Source organism: Miscanthus floridulus, chromosome 16, assembly GCF_019320115.1.
Source record: "Miscanthus floridulus cultivar M001 chromosome 16, ASM1932011v1, whole genome shotgun sequence".
Lineage (NCBI taxonomy): Eukaryota > Viridiplantae > Streptophyta > Magnoliopsida > Poales > Poaceae > Miscanthus > Miscanthus floridulus.
The window spans coordinates 6731660-6753587 of NC_089595.1; the positions used below are offsets into that span (position 1 = coordinate 6731660).

At 43.5% G+C, this 21928-nt stretch overlaps 1 protein-coding gene and 1 long non-coding RNA gene across 3 annotated transcripts; one reads left to right on the forward strand and one right to left on the reverse strand.

Annotated features, from left to right (window-relative positions):
• Nucleotides 1-6991: 6991 nt before the first annotated feature.
• LOC136514056 (uncharacterized) lies at nucleotides 6992-8973 on the reverse strand. Of its 2 annotated transcripts, none has more exons than XR_010773513.1 (6): nucleotides 8597-8973; nucleotides 8348-8419; nucleotides 7796-7889; nucleotides 7555-7616; nucleotides 7351-7420; nucleotides 6992-7232 (listed from the first exon to the last, which is right to left on the reverse strand). It is a non-coding gene; the product is annotated as an uncharacterized lncRNA (long non-coding RNA). The 2 variants fall into 2 exon arrangements; XR_010773514.1 differs by having other exon boundaries at nucleotides 8562-8973.
• A 1185-nt stretch (nucleotides 8974-10158) lies between these two features.
• LOC136510196 (uncharacterized) lies at nucleotides 10159-17121 on the forward strand. The gene is made up of 3 exons (XM_066504738.1): nucleotides 10159-10749; nucleotides 13779-13976; nucleotides 15785-17121. The coding sequence occupies exons 1-3, from the start codon at nucleotides 10159-10161 to the stop codon at nucleotides 16496-16498; spliced, it is 1503 nt and encodes a 500-aa protein (XP_066360835.1). The 3' UTR covers nucleotides 16499-17121.
• Nucleotides 17122-21928: the final 4807 nt, after the last annotated feature.

Here is a 21928-nt window from a genome sequence, read left to right on the forward strand (position 1 = left end):
AACTCAGTTGTTCATCCAATTAGTGTTCTGGTTCCTACAATACCGGACATGTCCGATAGGTATACCAGACACGTCCAAAATACACAGAACAAAAACTCTTTCTTTCTATCCCTAGCCATACCGGACACGTCCGATAGGTTCAGGACAGAACCAATTAATTCACTGCTTGTAATTCTTCATTTAGCTCTAGTATTTATTGTAAACTTGCACCTCAACAAATGAATTGGTTTACTAGAGAGCCGTTAAAAGCATCATATGGCAAAGTAAAATTCCTTTTAATTGAATCTAATTAGCCACTTTCACTATTTCACAAATGTACCTATTTGTGAACTATAGAACACGAAACGAACAAGGTGGCTATTCTAAAAGGTTTAGGTACTTGTTACCAATGGTGAGGATGAAATATATGATATATTCATTGAATTATCTTCGGGTCAACCATAAAGGGATTATGATAAGAATTGGTTGATAGATTGAGTGAATATTGTCAAATTGCTTGCTCAACCACCCCGAAGACTTCATCGCATCACCAAGTACCTACATCATTAACCTAAGCATACTTCGGTACCCAACTCTTGTTGGGTCCTTTTGAGTTAGTCAACAAGTGCTTAGGCACCCAAATGGCTTTAGCACTAGTTTGTGGTGAACACATCACCTTGCTAATGCTAACTCCATTTGTGGTCTTCCTAAGCATATCATTATAAACAAATGTGTTCGGCTTAGGTGAGTTACCATTTGGGCATTCATAGCTTAGATGCCCCTTTCTTTTACAAGCATAGCTATGCGGCCTTTGTTTGTTCTATGCTTGTTTTGCTTGTATGGACATCTATCAACCTTATGGCCCATCTCATTGCATCCATAGCATCTTCTTGTTGCAACTTGGGCTTCCTTTCTTGCCTCTTTGTACATTGGGCATTTCTTGGTAGGATGCCCCAATTTCTTGCTCATGAGACAAGCGCTTTGTCCATCACTCTTCATTTGCTTGGCCTCCTTGGTAGAAGCCTTTTGATTGGCGGCTTCAACCTTGTCGGCCCAACTCTTGTGTGGACACATAGCCCACTCATGTCCATACAATCCACAACCATAGCACATCCTTTTTCCATGTTTCTTGCTCTTGGTTGGGTTGGCCTTGCTTGAGATGTGATTATTTTGTTGGGCTTTGGAGGAAGCAAGGTTTGAACCCTTCTCAAGCTTCTTCACCATGTTATCACGGTTATCTTGAGAAGGTTGTGCTTTCTCCTTACCCTTCAACCGAATCACATCTTTCTTTAATCTTTCCACTTCTTCTTTGAGCTCTATGTTTTCTATGAGATTTAGCTCAATCGAAGATTGGCTTGCTTGAGGAGCACACTCATTAGTACAAGAAATATTTAATTGAGATGGTGTACTAGTGAGTGAATGTGTAAGAGGTTGAGAAAATTTTACCAATGTGATCACAACCTCATGAGCTACCTCAAGCATGATGCTTGATTCTACTACTTCCTCATGAGAGCACTTTAGATGAACGTAGTTTGCATGTAGCACATTATACTTGCTTGATAGTTCATCTAGTCTTGCCTTGAGCTCAAAGTTTTCCTTCTCTAGTTGTGAAACACTAGAAGAGGAGTTAGTAACTAAAACAAGCCCAATTGATAATTTTTCATACCTTTCACTTAGAGCATTTAGCTCTTCCATCTTGGAGATGAGAAACAATTCTTGCTTTTGAAGTGATTGCTCTTGCTTCTCAATCTCTTCTTCAAGCTCATCATTCTTTTCAACTATCTTCATGATGATGAACTTGTCCTTGCGGTTGAGATGATCAAGGTTGTAGTTGTCTTCAACTTCAACATCACTCTCATCTTGATCATCTACTTGTGCTTTCTCCTTTTCTTGATCTTTCTTGTTACTTTTTTTCTTGCTTTTCTTGGCCATGAGACACAAGTGATGAGTATCATGAGATACTGAGGTTGACTCATCACTTGGTCGCCACCAGGCTTGAGCATCGTTGCAAATAGCTGCTTGCTGGTCTGCTGCCTCGGCCATACTGGACATACCAGACACGTCCGGTACATGCAGGCAGATAGCAGGTCATGCGCTGCTTGCACTTCTTGCTCCGGCTCAGCGCTCTTGAGGTCTTATGAGGCTTCTTCGCTGCATGAAGACACAATGGACATACTTTCCATTGACTCTATCTCAAGTGCATCATCACATTTAGATTTTCCATATAAATCAAAAAGTCTAGTCCAAATGAGATGAGCACTCTCCAGAGGTGGTTGTCCATTGAAGATTGCCTCATCTTGAACCTCTACACTCAGTGTACTCAAAATAATATTACTAGCTTGAGCATTGAGTTACACGCATATATCTTCCTCTTTTGACAAATTTTTGTAGTTGCTCCAATCAACTATAGAAAGAGGTATGCTTGCATCCACAATATGCTCAACAAGAGGACTAATATCTCTAAAAGCATTGAGTACATGTATTGACCAAGTTAGAAAGTTTGAACCATCATTTTGGAGAAGCACTGGCTCCAACTCGATAGGTGTCGACATCCTTTTCTCACGGCGGTGAAGCTTTAGGTGAGAATCTTGCTCTGATACCAATTGAAAAGACCTAGGATGCCGCCTAGAGGGGGGTGAATAGGCGTTTCTGAAAATATGCCGCCTAGAGGGGGTGAATAGGCGTTTCTGAAAATTAACACCTTTAAATGCGGAAACAATTAGTAAAGGGAGTTTCCAAATTGGAAACTCCAAATAAAGAGTAGTACCACCCCTCACAAGTTAGCCACATAGTGTACAAGGTATAAATAATGTATCTAGAAGCTATAACCCTGCAACACAAAGTTAGAACTGAAAATAAATATTTTTAGCACAGAGCTCTAATACCGAACGTGTCCGGTATGCACGGTTTCTGTAGAACAGCCCCGAACTTGCTCCTTTTGATTTCTATCTTCAAACTAAACTGCAGGTACCTACTAGAGATATCAATATACACAGAGAACCTGCACAAGAGCTAGAGCAACACAAATATCAAATGAAATGCGAATTGAGACACGATATTTGTTTTACCGAAGTTCGGACTCGTTCGAGTCCTACTCTCCGTTGAGGGGGCTGCGGGCGACCCAGCGAAGGTCAACCCTAGAGGGTACCACGAAGGTCACTCTAGCCGGAGTCTTTTCCAACTCCTTTTTCTCCTTCCACTAAATGATTCTGAGGCGGCGGAATCGACCGTTACAAACTTTCCGTGGCACACCACAATCTCTCGGGTGCTCTCCGGCGACGCCTAACCGTCTAGGATCGAAGAGTCCAAGAGTAACAAATGCGAATCACGAGATTGACAATATGCACAAGTGCTCAAGTGGTGGCTTGCTCTCTTTTTCAAATTCTCTCTTAACCCACAAATGGATTTTGCAATTTGTATCACACACTCACTAAGAGAGGGTTTAGGAGAGTTGGCAAGGCTCAAAAACGTATGTGTGTATCAGCAGAATTAGTAGCCTTCAAAGGTGGAGGCTTGGGGGTATTTATAGCCCCCTTGAAAAACTAGCCGTTTTATAGCCGTTGCCATACCGAACACGTCAACGGTAACTAAGTTATAGTGAAGTTGTGAGGCGTCGGAACTCCTGACTCATTGCCAGAACTTCCGATCGTCAGAACTCCCAACTTACGTCGGAACTCCCGACCCTCAGCAAATTTGAAAACCATATAACTGAGTTAAAGTATGTGAGGTGTCGGAACTCCCAACGCATGCCAGAACTCCCGACCGTCGGAACTCCCGACCCTCAAGGCTTTTGAAAATAGCCGTTGGCTTCTGGTCAGGCATACCGGACACGTCCGGTATGACCAGGACAGTGAACCCTCCAAGTTAGTTAAAGTACGAGACGTCAGAACTCTCGACCCTTGCCGGGACTCCCGACTGTCGGAACTCCCGACTTACGTTGGAACTCTCGATGAACCAACCCGAGAACAACAATTTTACAGCTACTGGGCAAATACCGTCCGGTATTGCTAGACTAGCAAAAATAAAGTTAGCTCTTTTATCGCTCAAATACTCAAAACTCACATGGGTTGGCTTGAGCACTTATAAAACATTATCTATCAACAAGATGCATCCCTCTTAATAGTACGGCATACCTATTAAACTCAAGATAAAAGGAAAAATGAATTTATACCACTTGAGTTGATCTATTTTGAATTGATGCCGTCTCTTTCAATCTTCATCAAATAGGGGTGCTAACATGCTGATAATGATCTTTTCACTTGAGCATAGCCATCTTGAGCACGTGACTTGATTCCATTCATTAAACTTGAATAATTCCAAATGTTTCAAGTCACTTCCATCAAACACTCCAATAGTGATTTAATCCTCCACAAAAATGTGGCCATCATAGCTTGATTAGTACCTCAACTAAATGCAAGTACTTCCTTCTTCACCCTAGCTAGGTTCTTCGGCCACCAAGCCGTCGCTTGCCCTTCACCCTTGCTTAGTACCTCGAAGCCTTTCCTTGCTATCTTCACCATCTCAAGCCATCAAGTCACATCTTGTGTTGAATCATCCATTCATGTATTGTTATCCTTTTCATTTCAATTTAGCAAGCTTTAAATATGAGACCATTCCATATGCAATCCCTTATGTCTCATTAATTAATTATTACAAGCTTGCTTTCACATAGAACACGGAAATCCCACAATAAATAAGCATTTGCATGAATTCCATTTGCATTGTTGTCTTGTGCTTAAACTAGATTGTTTATACAACAACACATCATTTTGGCTTTCATTAAGTACCTGTGAGATAACCTATTGCCTGTCCATACTTAGCAAACGGGTTAGTCTTTTAATCACGTTGTCATTCAATCATCCAAAACCCACTAAAGTGCTAGATGCACTTTCAATCCGTCGTAGCTGCTCCGAGCTCTTCCTCCACCTCTCATTGACGACTTCGACGACGACTTCAACATCAACGACTTCGACGTCGACCTTGTTCCATCATCACCACCATCTGCATCACCAACGACTACAGCTACAGTCGGTAGGTATAATCCTCGCGTTCTAATGTCTTCGTTCATACTGTTCAATCTGTTTGGTGTACGAGCTATGCTTACACCAGTAGGCATGTTTATGCTATGCAATATGTTGTTTGATGATGCGAGTATTCAGTACATGCTTAATCTAGTATTTCAGATTGTCATGATTTATATTCTGGTTTTAATCTGGAAATTGCTTAATTACTTAACAATCCAAAAACCTTATTATAGGCCGTTTTCAGAATTATCTATGGCTAGTTTTGTTGACGCGCTGAGGTCAAAAAAGTTTTTTGGTGCGCATTTTAAGAGGTGGTCTGTCAAGGTCACAGATTGGCTTACTGTCATGAAAGTTTTCTGGGTCAAAGATGGCTTGCCTGAGGGAAATATCTCTGATGAAGATATGAGAAAATTCCAGGAAGCAAGTGACATCTTTGTGGGAGCTGTGCGTAATGTGTTTTCAGATCATCTGTTTGATTCGATGATGCACATAAGAGATGCAAAGGCTATGTGGGATCATCTGAATGCTACCTATGGTGCTTCAGATGCAGGCAAAGAGCTGTATATCATGGAGAGCTTTAATGACTACAAGAAGGTTGCTAACAAATTAGTAGTCGAGCAAGCTCATGAGATTCAGCGCCTGGCTAAGGAACTTGAACTCCTTAAATGTGTCTTACCCAATGGGTTTGTGGCTGGGTGTATTATTGCTAAGTTGTCTTCTTCATGGAGGAATTCCGCAACAAGTCTCAAACACAAGAGACAGAAAATATCAGTTGAAAACCTGATAGCATCTCTTGATGTTGAGGAGAAAGCTCAGGCTAAAGACAACATTGAGAAGGGGAACGAGGAAAAAGCTAGCGCCCATTTAGTCCAGAGAAACCATGGCAAGAACAAGGGAAAGCCTAAGCAACCTGCTTTCAATACCAAACAAAATATTGCCTTCAAGAAGAAGAAGAAAGACAAAACAGAGCTACCTTGCTTCACGTGTGGAGAGCTTGGTCATTTTGCTAAAGATTGTCCAGAGCGAGCGGACAAGAAAGAGAAAAAGAAAGTCAACCTCATGACTGCTAGCAGTACTGATGACGGGTATGGTAATTTTCCTACTGTACTTTCAGTGTTTCAATCTCCAAGTTGGTGGGTTGATACGGGTGCTAATATTCATGTGTGTGCTGATATTTCTTTGTTTTCTTCTTACCAGGGGCTCCAAGGTTCCTCCGTCCTGATGGGGAATGGGTCACATGCTTCTGTTCGTGGTGTTGGTACGATAGATCTAAAGTTTACTTTGGGAAAGATCGTGCAGCTGAAGAACGTGCAGCATGTCCCTACTATTCGCAAGAACCTTGTTAGCGTCTCCCTTCTTTTGAGAGATGGGTTTAAGGTAGTGTTAGAGTCTAATAAAGTAGTTATGTCTAAGCATGGATAATTTATTGGTAAAAGTTATGATTGCGGAGGCTTGTTCCGCTTATCTTTGGCAGATTTTTGTAATAAGTCAGTGAATCATATTTGTGGCACAATTAATGATAGTTCGAGTGTTTGTCATTCTCGTTTATGTCATGTGAACTTTGGTTTGATGTCACGTTTATCTAGCTAGAGTTTAATTCCAGATTTCACTATTGCCACACTACAAGAGGACCACCCCTTTAGCAACGCATATATCCGAAGTAGATATAAGTGTTGTAGTGGTCTTTACCAACGCATATGGTATGCATTGCTAGATGTGGCGTTGCTAGAGTCTATAGCAACAGATATATATGCGTTGGTAACATGTACCATTAAGTGTTGCTAGCCAGCAGAAATCTCCTATTGTTACCAACACTTGTATGTGTTGGTGCTTACAATAAGGAAAATGTTTTCACACCATTTATTAGATGTTTCACAGATCATTATTTATTACTTAAGGATGACAAAATAACTTTGATTTTTCACATATAAGTATAAGAAATACACAGGAGTAACACATCAGAAGAGGAACACATCGTAATAGCCCTTGAAAAGTGTTGTTTCACTGATAAAATAATCGTACCATGTGCATACACATTTTCTGACCACAGTGAACTAAGTTGGAATTATCTAAATGGAGTGTACAATACATAAGGACCATCGAAATAAACATGTCTGACAGTGTAATCTTCTCTCCCAAAGGCTCATTTATCTAGCTAGTTACTTCTTTGATTTCTTCACTTTTCATCTCCATCCTTTCGTCCATGCAAGAATTGATCATCTCCAACAGCTGGAATGTTAATATAAATTTTTAATTATATAAAGATAAATCAGAATAAGTCAGCAAAATAACTCTGAGTTAGGTGCATATATATACTCCAATTTCGCAGTAGAACATTTCCCTGTACCTTCTGATAAATCTTTTGCTAATAAGAAATTGCAATCCGGAGTCCCTTAGTCAATGCATTGCTGATGACCCTGAACAAATTGATTACTCATAAATGTCAAGCAGTCTAGAAGAAGATATCATCCTACAAAATTCATTGACTAAACAGTTGTTTTTCTGCAAAAAGTTGTAAATAATCACTAGAATGGTTATCATACAAACTAACCTATATTGTAGTCCCATAGTAGAACTACATGTGACCCTGTACCTTCACGATCTCCTTAACATCTTGTATGCAAAGGAAAATAGGTAAATCTTTCAATGCACGATGCACACCAAACTATATAAGAAAAATTTGCAATTTGCAAACAGATTTAGCTGAAGCTCATTTCACTTCAAAATAAGTGAACAACAAATTTATTCCCTAGTATTTTATTAAGCACATGCTGAGAAAGTTAGTGTGCTACCAGATGGGACAGATCCTTTGCAGACTTTCACCCCCCAAAAAAATATGTTTAAAACAACATGTCATTCCAAATACCCAGGATTATGATTGTTGATCTGCAAGATTAATACTGTGTTAGTTTCATATGCTATGATACATGATAATTGAATTAGGAGCTCTCGCAGATTAATACATTATCGAGAAGGCAGATTAATTTGGGCACCAGTCTGTCAGTATATATTCATATAGATCCAATCAGACAATGCAAAAATTGCAGACAAGTGTATATATTGGGAAAAGGGAGGCTAATCTGGCTAGACATTAATTTCTTAAAAACTTAATTATTCCAAATACCCAGGTTTAGAAGATATATGCTTTTTCTGCACAGGTTAAAGGAAAATGAAGAATATCTCTATATCAAAGCACTAACAATAATCACACAGAAATAAAGCAATACATGGACAATCAGTCTAGAGAAGAATAGATTTTAGGGGAAGGAAAACTTATTGGATAAAAATGAATTACAGACTTGCTCAATTTCTTTCCATCTGGAATGTATAGAGGTGTAACTTACCAAAATGTTCATACTGATATCTCCAGTTATAGGTAGTGGAGCTTCTCATCAGCTACCCCATCGTGACTTCCCCTGTAATAATAAGATGCTTTCAATTACCACACCTGCATAATCTTTTTTTGTGAACGAACCAATCACTTAGGTTTGGAACAGAAATATGGGATTAGAAAGAGTTTAATGGGAATTTCAGGGGAGGGAGTGAAGCAACACTAACTAGATCCAATCAGAACGGCACAGCAGGATACGTACATCTAGTGCAGGACGCAAAGACCAGAGGTGATTAGGGACCTGGACAGGGGTGATTAGGGACCTGGACATCAGAAGAGATGGTGAACACGGACTGGTTGAGACCTGATGGTGTCCAGCACTCACCTCCGCCGCATCGGTTGCTGCTTGGACCCTCTGATTTGTGGCAACTCCCGATCATACTTGTCTACGCTGGACCACCCACGGCGACGGCGCCAAACTCACGTTCTCCTCGGCGAGGGCGATGAACTCACGGTGCCGCGGCCTCCTACCGAGCTGGACCACCCACCAAACCACCTTGTATAGGATCAACGCCGCCACCTGATTGTCAAGTTGGTCCCTTCTCGATGGAGATCGGATCTAGGAGCAGGAGAGATGGGTTGGACGTGGGAGAAAGCGAAAGGTTATCTAAGGAAACGTGGAGATAAGCAGCCCGTTGGGCAGACCGTAAACGATAGTGGATTATTTATTACGGGTTGATTTGGTGTGAGAAAAAAATATTGTTCAGTATGTTCGCTTGCTCGTATATGATCGTAGATTATAAACTAAAACAGTGTTTTTCTCTCACATCAAACTAACCAACAATAAATAATCCACAATCGTTTACGTCCTGCCAAACAGGCTGGGAGCGGAGGTTACTGTCAATCCTTGCGTGGAGAGGTGGGAATTGAGCTGCAACGTATTTCGGTACCGTTGCTGGACATCCGATGTAAGACACGGGTTTGTGTTGTAGTGCCAAGGTTATGAGTGTCATAGTTGTGTGCAGTCTAAGCAACCTCGAAAGTCTCATAAGACAGCAGAGGAGAGAAACTTGGCATCTTTAGAACTCATACATTCTAATCTTTATGAGATGAATGATGTGTTGACAAAAGGTGAAAAGAGATATTTCATGACTTTAATTGATGATGCAATTAGATTTTGCTATGTTTACTTGCTGAAAACTAAAGATGAAACGCTATACTACTTTAAAATCTATAAGGTTGAAGTTAAAAATCAAATAGAGAGAAAAATTAAACATCTAAGGTCAGATCGTGATGGAGAATATTTTCCTATATTATTTGATGAGTTCTGTGCGGAACATGGTATTATTCATGAGAGGACAGCTCCCTATTCGCCCAAATCAAACGGGATTGCTGAGAGGAAAAACCGCACGCTGACTGACTTGTGAACGCCATGTTAGACACTGTTGGTCTATCTAAGGCATGGTGGGGGAAGCTTTATTGACTGCGAGTCATGTCCTGAATAGAATTTCAAACAGAAATAAAGAGACAACTCCATATGAGAATTGGGTTGGAAGAAAACCATCACTTTCATACTTGCGCACGTGGGGATGTTTGGCGAAAGTCAATGTTCCAATTTCTAAGAAGCGTAAGTTTGGACTGAAGACTGTGGATTGTGTCTTTCTAGGATATGCTCACCATAGCATTGCCTGTAGATTTTTAGTAGTAAAATCTGAAGTTCCTGATATGCACGTGGATACAATTTTTGAATCTTGTGACGCTATATTTTTTGAAAATATATTCCCTATGAAAGATATGTGTAGTAATGCTAGATTTTCCTCTGAGATGGCTCCTGATTTTACTATACCTATTGAGTCTCCTGTTGAGTCATTTGAGCAACCACATGAAGAAATCCTTAAGGAGAATGGCAATGAAGTTCCTGCGAGGAACAAGAGACGAAGGATTGCAAAATCCTTTGATGATGATTTCATTGTGTATCTTGTGGACGATACTCCTACCTCAATTACAGAGGCATATGCATCTCTAGATGCAGATGATTGGAAAGTTGTTCGTAGTGAGATTGACTCGATTCTTTCTAATGAAATTTGGGAGCTATCTGAGCTACCTTTTGATTGTAAACCAATTGGATGTAAGTGGGTGTTCAAAAAGAAACTTAGGCCTGATGGTACTATTGACAAGTACAAGGCTCGGCTTGTGGCTAAGGGTTATACCCAGAAAGAAGGCGAGAATTTATTTGATACTTATTCATCTGTTGCTAGAATGACCATGATTCGAGTGCTACTTTCTCTGGCTGCTTCGTATGGTCTTCTCGTTCATCAAATGGACGTGAAGACAGCTTTCCTTAATGGAGAGTTGGATGAGGAGATTTATATGGATCAGCCTGATGGGTTTGTAGTAAAAGGTGAAGAGCAGAAGGTACGTACTCACTCTGTCCCATATTATTTGTCGTTTCCGGTTTTCGTGCCACAAGTTTGACTCGATTTGTAGAAAATACGTACAATATTTGTATCTCCAAATAAATTTATTAAAAAAACTAGATTCAAAGATATTTCCAATGATACTAATTATGTACCATGAATATTAATATTTTGTAATATATATTTTATCAAAGTTGTTTCTCGGGAACCGAAAGCGACAGATATTTTGGGACGGAGGGAGTAAGTTACTAAAGTCTTTGTATGGCTTGAAACAAGCACCTAAACAATGGCATAAGAAGTTTGACACTACTTTAACTAGTGCGGGCTTTGTTGTTAATGAGGCTGATAGGTGTGTGTATTATCGATATGGTGGGGGCCAATCTGTTATATTATGTTTATATGTTGATGATATTCTAATTTTTGGAACAAACATTGATATTATTAATGAGGTCAAGTCTTTTTTGTCAAAGAGTATTGACATGAAACATCTAAGAGAAGCTGATGTAATTCTAAACATTAAGCTGATTAAGGAAGATAGTGGGATTACCTTGTCACAATCTCACTATGTTGAGAAGGTCTTGAGCCGGTTTGGCTTTATGGATAGCAAATCTTCTCCAACACCTTATGATCCTAGTGTGACATTGAGAAAGAATAAGAAGATTGCTAGAGATCAATTGAGATATTCTTAGATAATTAGTTCACTCATGTATCTGGCTAGCGCAACCAGACCAGATATCTCTTTTGCCGTGTGCAAGTTGAGTAGGTACATGTCCAACCCGGGGTAATGATCATTGGTATGCACTTGAAAGGGTCTTGCGTTATCTCAAACGTACTATGAGTTTTGGGATTCACTATTCTAGGCACCCAGCTGTGCTAGAGGGATACAGTGATGCGAACTGGATTTCTGACATTGATCAAATCTACGCCACTAGTGGGTATGTTTTTACTATTGGAGGTGGCGCAGTGTCATGGAGGTCTTGTAAATAGACTATTTTGACTAAATCAACCATGGAAGCAGAACTTACTGCTTTGGATACAACTTCTGCAGAGGCAGAGTGGTTGCGTGAGCTCTTGTTTGACTTGCCGGTGGTTGAAAAACCAATACCGGCTATTCTTATGAACTGTGATAATCAAACAGTGATCACTAAAGTGAATAGTGCTAAGGATAATGCGAAGTCAACAAGACACGTTAAAAGACGTTTGAAGTCTGTCAGAAAATTAAGAAACTCTGGAGTAATAACTGTGGCTTATGTGCAAATAGATAAAAACCTAGCAGATCCCTTTATAAAAGGGCTATCACGGAATGTGATAAAAATCGCATCAAGGGAGATGGGTATGAGACCCATGTGAGTTTGTAGTAGTAGTAACCCAACCTTTTTGATCGAAGATCTCGTGACTAAGGACTTGGGAAGAACAAACTATTGGTAAACTGAGGAGAATAATCTATAACTATATAACCCTCTCTAAGTGAAGATGCAATACTCTTAGAGCGATGAGGCACTGTAAGCAAGGTTGGCGAATGCCTTAATGTGTTCTATTGGCTTTAACAAGCGAAGGTGCTGTCCTGCAGAGCATTCTTGAAAGAACAAACCTATATGAGTCTGACTGTAAAACGTCGCAGTCTATGAGATTTGGGTGATCTCTAGTAAGCTCATGAAGAGACCAAGGAGTACGACGTATATTCTCCACCCACGGAGTAAGGCTACTGGCAGCCAAGTACTAGTTTGGCTTTGAGTAAAGCTCATTCGCACAAAACTTGCAATTCAAGGCGTAGTCCATTGTTCAAGTTGTGGATGAGTGTAGTTTGAGGTTCTAGGCAGAAGTTCAACTTCATAGTCTCTGCCGAAACACTAGTATATCAAACAGTAGCGGAAACAGACAAATCTCTAAATGGGTATTTGAGATTTGGTGGGGGATTGTTGGAATTTATATGGGCTTAGCCCAATAACAAATTGTGAAATTCCTAATAAATCACAAAGGCCCATTCATATGAGCAAGGGGGATGTGGGAACTCTTACCACCTTGCTTGTTGAAGTGGAGGTAGCCATACTTAAATATGGAAGTCCTCTCCATTTCCTCAAGTCTAGTGTGAGGAGGAGAAATAGAAGCCCACACGCACGCGCTCGCCTCGCCTCGCCGGACAGGACTGTGTGTGTGCGCGGCACCTGCGTGAATAGTCCGCCAAAATTTGGCTCCTCGTCTTGCGGGAGCGCGGGCTCCTTTTGCAGTTTTGGTTTTTAGTCCTTCAAGTTTGCAGAGTCCTAAACGATTTAGATCGTGATCGCGACACGAGGTCGGTTGGACATGACTATATATATGCAGCTTACCGGCCACGCCAAAACAAATCTAATTGAGCTAGGGTTTTTGCCTCTTCTCGTTGCTGTGCTGCCGCCGTAGCTTCTCCAGTTCGATCGTCTGCGTGCACCAGCGGCCGAACGAGCAGGTCTCCGGAACCTCGTCTCTGCGATCCTGCACCGGGAGAAGGCGAATAAGGTTTTTGGGAAGCGCTCTTAGCGCGACTGCTTCCGATCTTCACGACGGGTCGTCTTCCATCCAAGTCAGGCGGTGCTACGTCCCGGCGTATCCGTCGTCAGCTGCTTCGAGCTCTTCCTCCACCTCTCATTGACGACTTCGACGACGACTTCAACATCAACGACTTCGACGTCGACCTTGTTCCATCATCACCACCATCTGCATCACCAACGACTATAGCTACAGTCTTCGTTCATACTGTTCAATCTGTTTGGTGTACGAGCTATACTTACATCAGTAGTCATGTTTATGCCATGCAATATGTTGTTTGATCATACGATACATGCTTAATCTAGTATTTTAGATTGTCATGATTTATATTCTGGTTTTAATTTGGAAATTTTGTATGAGTTATGCTTACACCAGTAGTCATGTTTATGCTATGCAATATGTTGTTTGATCATGCGAGTATTCAGTACATGCTTAATCTAGTATTTCAGATTGTCATGATTTATATTTTGATTTTAACGTAGAAATTGCTTAATTCCTTAACAGGGAATTCCGCCTCCGCAGATACGGAAGGAGGGAGATGGCGTCTCGCAGAACAGCAAGGGCTCCGGCTCCTATGGGCCGGCAACGCCGCCGCCGCGGGTGCGGCCGGACGGAGCTGGGGTATTGGAGTTGACGGTGGAGGACACTGACGCCCTCGACTGCGGCGTGTGCTTCCTCCCGCTGAAGCCCCCCATCTTCCAGGTACACAAGCGCACACTCTTTACCCATGCGCTGAATAGATTGTAGATCCCTAACCAATCGAATGCACTCATCGATGCAATTGATTGAATCAAGAATTAATCCATGCGTTGATCTGAATAGAAATACTGACTCTGTATTCATTACACTAAAAAATTTGTTCTCTTGGCTATGACTTGTAATAATCTAAAAAAGAATTGACCAACCTAGGAGGATTAGTTCCTTTCGTGCTCTGTGCATATATCCACGCCCTCTAACCAAATTGAGCTAGGCGTAATTCCTATGACTACCGGTCAATGAGTATGCTCTTATCTTCCTCTTAATGTATTTGTTTTGTAGGATTTCATTCCAAAGTTCGTCTTAATCATTGTTTCCAACTTCTAAAGTCCTATATCATAATTAAAGCAGCATATCTTTCACTACTAAGCCCCATATTGAAAAAGGGATGACCAGCAGAATAAATTGTATGATTCGTTGGTGCCAACGTGGAAGCTGGGACTCCCAGCCATGGTGTAGCGTTGGGTGGCCTTAGATCACTTTGATTCGTCAGTTCCCCTTTTGACTTTTGCTTGGTTTTGTCGCACAACTTTAGGCAAGGATACAAAGTTTGGACAACATGTGAGACTGCCCTCGATGGTCCTTCTTCCATTCCTCTTGATCGATCACCTTGACCACAGGGTTAGAAACCAATCGATCTCATGTCGGGCAATTGAGAACCCTCTGAAGCTGCATTGATATCCTTCACCTCACATAAACCTCATATAAACTGTTCATTGTATTCTTGTCATGAGTGGATGATTCTACAAACCTGATTTGGAGCAGCACTGCTGGATTGCACCTCAACCTTCTGCCTAGCAGTCAACTGACAAAAACTCTCTTTGAAAGGTTAACTGTTTCTCTGTTCTTCCAATAATTCTTTGATAATTAACTGACCCTTCTGCGCTATGCGTCTGTGTGTAGGAATCACTGCCATCATCGATGTTATGATGTTGCTTGTGCATTCAACTACTTCTAGTTCCACTGTTCCAGAACAACCAAAAGTATCAAAATTACCTACCTGAATGCCTATGTTACTCTGCAACAATACCCTTACCATCTCTTCTATGTCATTTCCCAGAGTCCCTTTCCTCTTCCTTCATCTCCATCAGGATCATTGGGTTTTCTCTACACTGGATATAATTATCTTGAGGTAATCCATTACACAGACCATTGAACAAGTTTAAAATTAAATACATCCCCCTAGCTTTAAACCAAGAAATTTCCAGTGGTGCATGAGCTGCTGAAATCAAGCTGCTCATATCATGGACATATCTTGACAATGGACTGCAAACACCCTTTATCAATTAGTCTATAATAATACCTATAATTCCAAGGCTCAAAGACACAGCTAAGTCATAAATAAATTGATTTATAAATTCTCCACATTTTACTGTGGTAACACTACAATGCTACATATCTGTTACTTTTCCGTCCTCTGAAGTAATTGCCTAAGAAAAATAAGCCCAGGCTATTACCAGCATTTCTGGAGGTTTCGTAGCTTGGCATCAAGATAAAAGATGATCACCTCACCTCTCAAGCATAGCATCTGTATCTCAAGCAGTTTTCATCTGCATGTCCATATCTGTTTCAGGACATTTCATGCTCTAGCTTGTAACAAAAAGACATTACAGAGACAAACTTTTTCACAAAACAACTAACAGTCTCCATTACTTGGCTGGTTTTATCTCTGAACATACATGCTTATATTGCTGTTCCATTCATGAATGATTTATGTTAATGTGTATGCTGATTAGATATATGCCTGCATGCAGTGCAGCAATGGCCATGTTGTGTGTTCGTTGTGCCATGACAAGCTCAAGGCCACTGGCAAGTGCCATGTGTGTGGCGTCACCACTGATGGTAACAGCCGGTGCCACGCCATGGAGCGCCTGGCAGAATCCATCCGCTTCCTGTGCTCGAATGCCGCCTACGGCTGCACCGCTAGGCTGGTATACCATGACAGGGGGGGCCACTGGCAGCAATGCCCGCATGGAGTTGCTATTGGACCACTTGCCTGTGTCCATGGCTGGCCGTCGTTTACCACTGCCCTGGCCAGCGGCCATTTCAATGTAAGCCTCCACGACGGGTTCAACTTCCTCCGTGCTGAGGACCACGCCTCCAGCAGCCCGGGCATCCTGTTCATACTGAATGTAGTACGCATGCCACTTGGCCGTGCAATCTCCATGCTTTGCATCGACACCCGTGCCGCCAACAATGGTCAGGGACAGTTCTCAAAGGAACCAATCGAATGCGAGCTAACCTACTCGCGGTATGTGAGCTCCAAGAGCCACAGTACCAGTGATCAGCTGATTGTCCATTACCAAAGATGCAAGTTCAGAGTAGCACTGACAGACCTCTCCAATGGGCTGCCTAGCACCGACGACTGCTTCCAGTTTGTTGTGCCAAACTTCGCTTTGGGAGAGGAGAACAAGGAGACGGTCCAGGTCGAAGGCCGAATTTTCATCAGCTCGATCAATCTGTGTTAGTTGTTAGTCAGCTGAGTGAATTTGTGAAACAGCTGTTTTGTGTGCATTAACGGGTTGATTGCAATTGTGTGCATTGCACCCGGTGGGGATTGGGAACTGACACCGTCTTTCAGAGTAGAATGCACAAATGATTGATCTTTCCAATGGACTGCCAAGTGCTTCCGTTTGTGGTGCCAAACAAGATTGAAGTATGAGGTCAACTTTTGATCAGCTGGATCAATATATGGTAGTTCTTAGTCAGGTGACAAAGTGTAATATATTTTGGTTGGTTCTCTAGCGTTCTGTACGTTTGCATCCCAGTTTTCTAATGCCAGCTGCCTTTTATGAAAAATGGGTAGTGTCCTGGAGCTGAAGAGGTTGCTGCTACCTCCCTGAACTGAAACATGCACACCTGAAACCCCCTACAAGGTAATCAACATGGACCTTTGGTGAATTGAACTCAAAGATTATTTTTGCTGTCCACTGAACAAAACAATATTATTTTTTGGTGACCAACATATCATTTGGATGTCCTATTCTACAAAACCACAAATTTGGATGTTCCAAAGACAATTTCCTTTATTCTACAATATTCGTTTTGTATGTAACATGACAATGATGTTTAAGCTGGTCGGATACTCGGATGGAAAATAAGACCTCAACTGTTTACCTCTTTTTCCTTGGGATACATTATACATGGAGGTTTCTCTATAGATGTATCTACAGCTGGTTTGGAATATGCATTACACTAGCATAAACAAATAAATAAAAACATATAAACATGTGAAAAAATAGCGCCCCGCAAGTAGCCACGATTTTTTTTGTATGCCCACACTTCGGAACATTAAAGAGATATTTCTTATGTTTCTTTCTTATTTTTGAACCGCCCATATATATGATAAAGACAACATATGTCATTTATGTTTGGAAAAAGTCTACGTAACCCTCTGAACTTTGGCACGATGGTACTCCACCCCCTGACCTTTGAAGCCGTCTAATGAGCACATTAAAGTTTTCCAAACCATTTAATTACCCCCTAGAGTGGTTTTGGCGTCTGGTTTTGCCTACGTGGCACTCTAACCTGGCAGGCAAAGACACGCTGACGGTGGGGCCCTACTGTCAGACCCGTGCGTCCCCAAATACACGCCTTCCCCTACCTCTCCGCCCGCTCAAACACGCGCGCGCATGCACCGCCGAGATTAGGGTTGAGCTAACCGTCCCTGGAGCAGGAAGCCGACTCGATGTCGTCACTCTTCGGGACGGGTTGATCCCATGGCAGAGTTAAGCATGCGTTTGTCTCGGAAGTCTGCTTCAACCGGCCACGCTGGTGTCGTATCGCATAGGCCCTCTAGCTTATGAGCCCCTGGTGGAATGCTTCTGCAAGATGAAGGCCTATAGGTGGATCTCGGGGAGTGACGGCCATCCAGACCGTAGGTACTACAAATGCACGAGAGCTAGGGTAAGTGTGTCATCAATTCCCCAATTTGGTTGATGTGTGGGATGTGTTATGGATTTGTTGAAGCAGACGTCGCAAGATTGTGGGTTCTTTGCTTGGGCCGATGAGGACACATGATTCTCTGAAGGAGTTGCGGTGGGACCTGTGTGATGCTGTGAGGAGGTTGAAGAGGGAGATAAATCAGGGTGTTGCTGATGAAGGCTGGGATAGCGCAATGCAACATGGTCGGGAGGTTGACAAGATGAACCCGTTCCTACAAAAGGAGCTCCTCAAGAAGGATGCAGAGCTGGAAGCCAAGGAGAAAGAGTTGCAGAGTGAGATCCTGAAGAAGGATGCAAAGTTGGAAGCCAAGGACAAGGAGTTGGAAGCATTGCAAGCAAAGTTGAAGAATGGATGCACTCATTTCACTATATGTTGTGTGTGTTTGTGCTGGGCATGTTGTTTGTCATGGTGTGTAATGTTATGTTAGGATCTGCCTCGATGGCCTCCAAAGCAATGTTTGGAAATGTAATGTGGAACCTGTTCTTTTGGTGTGTCTGTAAGGAAGATGATGTTAATGTAAGGTTAATGATGTTGGGTAAAATGTGTCTCCATTGCAAAATGTGTGTTTGTTTGGATCTTTGCTGTCACAATTGCAATATGTGCATGTTCATAACAAGGGCGAATTTTCATCAGCCAATTAAATCAATCTTTCAGATTAGAATGCACGGATGATGGATCTGTCCCATGGACTGCTTCCAGTTTGTGGTGCCAAACAAGATTGAAGTCGGAGGCCAAATTGTCACTGTTGGTAATCAATTAGGACTGGTTTGGCTCTGTTATCACTTACCTGTAATTTCGTTGCTGACTGTGGATGTCCGCAGGTATGTGATATATTTGGTTGGTTCTCTACCAGTTCTGCAAGTTTGCATCCCTATTTTCGAATGCCACCTGCTTTTTTATGAAAAATGGGCAATGTCCTTGAGCTGAAAAGGTCGCTACTACCTCCCTGAACTGAAACATGCACTCCTGAAACCCCTGCATACAAGGTAATGGGGGTGGCCATACAAGGTTCAATGGAAACAAGAGGAAATCCACAAGGACAAGTACTCCAGCCATATAACTCATCATACATATCAAAGGTGACATCACGAGATCACCATGAACACTACCAAAGATTAAACCGTCGTTGGTATCATTATCAATTGCACCAGTGCACCGCGCCATCTTCATATGCTTCGGCATCCTTGACAACTGGGGCACTAGCTGGATTTCCATGATTTGCTGGATTAATATACTTGGAGATTCTACTAGGGCAATAGATGACCTCAAGACCACGGTATCTTCTAATGCCAAAGTAAGCGGCAGACTGCAGCCTACCTTCATTCTTCATGTCAACAACAAGAATCCATGCCTTGGGGTGACTAAACTTCTGCCTAGCTACCAAGTAAACAACATCTTCACCGTTAATGCAGGGAGAGGGCTGATAAATCGAGAGGTTCGGCAGGTTTCGCTGCTCTGCTAGTCCACGGAACAAGCCAGTGTCCTCCAGCACCAACAAAATCGCTGTCCTACGGAAGGAGCGGAACAACAGGACATTCAACAGGATTACCGCCAACCTACGGGCCATGGTGTTCGCTGTTCTACGGGAAGCAGAGGACTGGATCGCCGCGGGGATCTCCACTATCAGCGCCGCTTTCGTTGCGTGGTCGCAAATTCAGTTTACCATGTAATACAGCACTAAGGCATTCAGTAGTTAGGTGCTGCCAGTGTTCTCCAGTGCCTCGTGCGTGCGTGGTGGCTCGCCACTCTGCCCGAGCACTGCTTGTTTCTTAAAAAAAACTCTGCTTCCTCTCAACGAAATACCGATCGCGAAAAAAAAACCCCAACAAAATCGCTGGGTCGTCGATTGTGATATTGGAAGCTCGTACCACAGATTCCTTGCCAATCCTCGTGGGAGCTGGAGCTGCTGCTCATCCATTTCTTGTTGCTCCATGTGGTGAGCGCCCAATCATCCACTCGGACCAAAGTCGACCCCGTTTCATGGTCCGTCTCGGGAAAAACTTCCTCGGTAATTTCCAGGTGAACAAAATTGAGACAGCCCTTGTGAGGGTTCTGGGATTCGGCCCGAATTTCGTCCAATTCGTTGAGGCCCGAGACAACACCAAACCGGCCAAATAATTTCGGCCCAATTTGAATTTTAAGCCCAGCATAAGGTCTACAAAAAGCCCACTGATATCTGCCTCAGTATAAAAGTGCGAAGCCGAACACAGGAACAGATGCAACCCTCCGTCGCTCCTCCCCACTGCCATTCTTTTCCCGTTTCCCTCCACCATCTCTTCCTCCAATCGAAAACCTCAGAATTGGCAACAATCCCTGTCCGTGGAGTTTCGATGCTGTCAAATGGACGGTGCCTGTGTGCGCAGTGGGCTCAGCGGCGGCGGCGCAGTGGGTTCGGCGACGGCAGCGGCGGCCGCTTTGGCGCTCAAGTCATTGGCGGCGCCATGTGCGTGAGGGGCAGACAGGCGTGGGCGGTGAGGACGCTGGAGAAGAGATGCGGTTGATTTCTATTAAATTGTAACAAAATTTGATCAAAATTCAAATTTGACCATTCAAACTTGGTTGAATCCCGGCCCGAAATTTCCGAATTTCGTCCAATTCGGTAGTGCCCGAATTTTTTTCAGTTTTGAATCCCAAAACCAAGGCGATGCCGCGGCGCTGCGCCGGGTTGCCCAGTTCCACTCCCCAGCCGTTGTTGTAGCTCATCTCCACCAGCGGCAAGGGGAGTGGCAGTTCATTCACGGAGGGAGGGCTTGGGGTCGAGCACGTCGCAGAGCAGGATGCCACGCCAGAGATCGACCCAGTGGTCGTATCATGACGACGAAGCCGGCCACAGTTCCCGGGAATCTTCACCGGAAATTCTTGCGGGGCCTCCAATGACAACCCGCTGCTGATCCAGGTCGAGGTATCCGAGTGGAGTTGGTACTGGTGGAGGATGCCTGTGAAATCCAACGCTGCGACGGTGTAATGGCCATTCGAACGAGGAAGAAGGCCGACGTCAAATTTGTAGAAGTAGGGATGCGGACGCCGTAGCCGCTGGAGCGACGGACGGGTGGAGTCGCCGTCGCCGGCGCGGTAGACGAAGTAATCGAAGTCCTTGTACAAGGCGAAGCTCCCGGACCCCATGTTCGCCAATGTTTCGGAGGAGATCGTCCACCGAGTAGAGGATCGCCGGCGCCACGGACCGGTTCAGTTCGGAGCAGTACAGGAAGAGCGTGGACGGCTGCGGCGGGCGCTTGAAGCAGAAAGAGACCTGGATCGGGCTCCCGTTCCGGGTGCGGTCTCAGGCGGCGGTGCTGCTGCTGTCGTGGATGCCAACGACGGGCTCGGTGTTGATGAGGACGCGGGCGGGGCGTCGGGATCCTCCACGCGGACGCCGGGAGGACGGCGCCGTGGTAGTGGACATGGTTTCAGTTGGAAGAGGCAGTCTGCACCGGTGGCTGGGGGTGCTGTGCAGCAGGATCCGCTTGGATTGGAGGATGGAGCAGATGGCGGCGCCCCCCAGAAGCAGGCATACAAAGGTAATATGTTCGGTTGGCTGGTTCGTATCGCTGGTTCGTGAAGAAGTACTGCTGGCTGGTTTGTGTGAGAGAAAAATACTGTTCCAGCTGGAAATTTACGATCATTTATTACAAGCCATAGCCAAACGAACAGACTGAAGGTAATGAACATTTAGTAGTATATTTAATTCAAAGATTATTTTTCCATAATGATACTGTGTGGGCATCCGTCCCGTCCGAACGGACCCGTCCACGGAACACAAACCTCACATCTCCGCACCTGCCCGAACCCAACCGCTTAGAACCCGCCCCCATTGCTTCGGTCCTTCGCCCTTGCCTTGACTCAGAGAACTCCCTCCGTCTCGGCTCACTAGTCACAACAGCAGCCGTCCCTTCCGGTCTCCATTGGCTAGCGCTTGTCCGCCCCCTTCCTCCGCACCTCGGCACCGGCCGCTG

Coding starts and splice junctions, on each gene's coding strand:
- LOC136510196 (XM_066504738.1), top strand. CDS start 10,159: ATGGCTCCTGATTTTACTATACCTATTGAGTCTCCTGTTGAGTCATTT. Junction 10,750..13,778: donor TAAAAGGTGAAGAGCAGAAG/GTACGTACTCAC, acceptor ATTCCTTAACAG/GGAATTCCGCCTCCGCAGAT. Junction 13,977..15,784: donor TGAAGCCCCCCATCTTCCAG/GTACACAAGCGC, acceptor GCCTGCATGCAG/TGCAGCAATGGCCATGTTGT.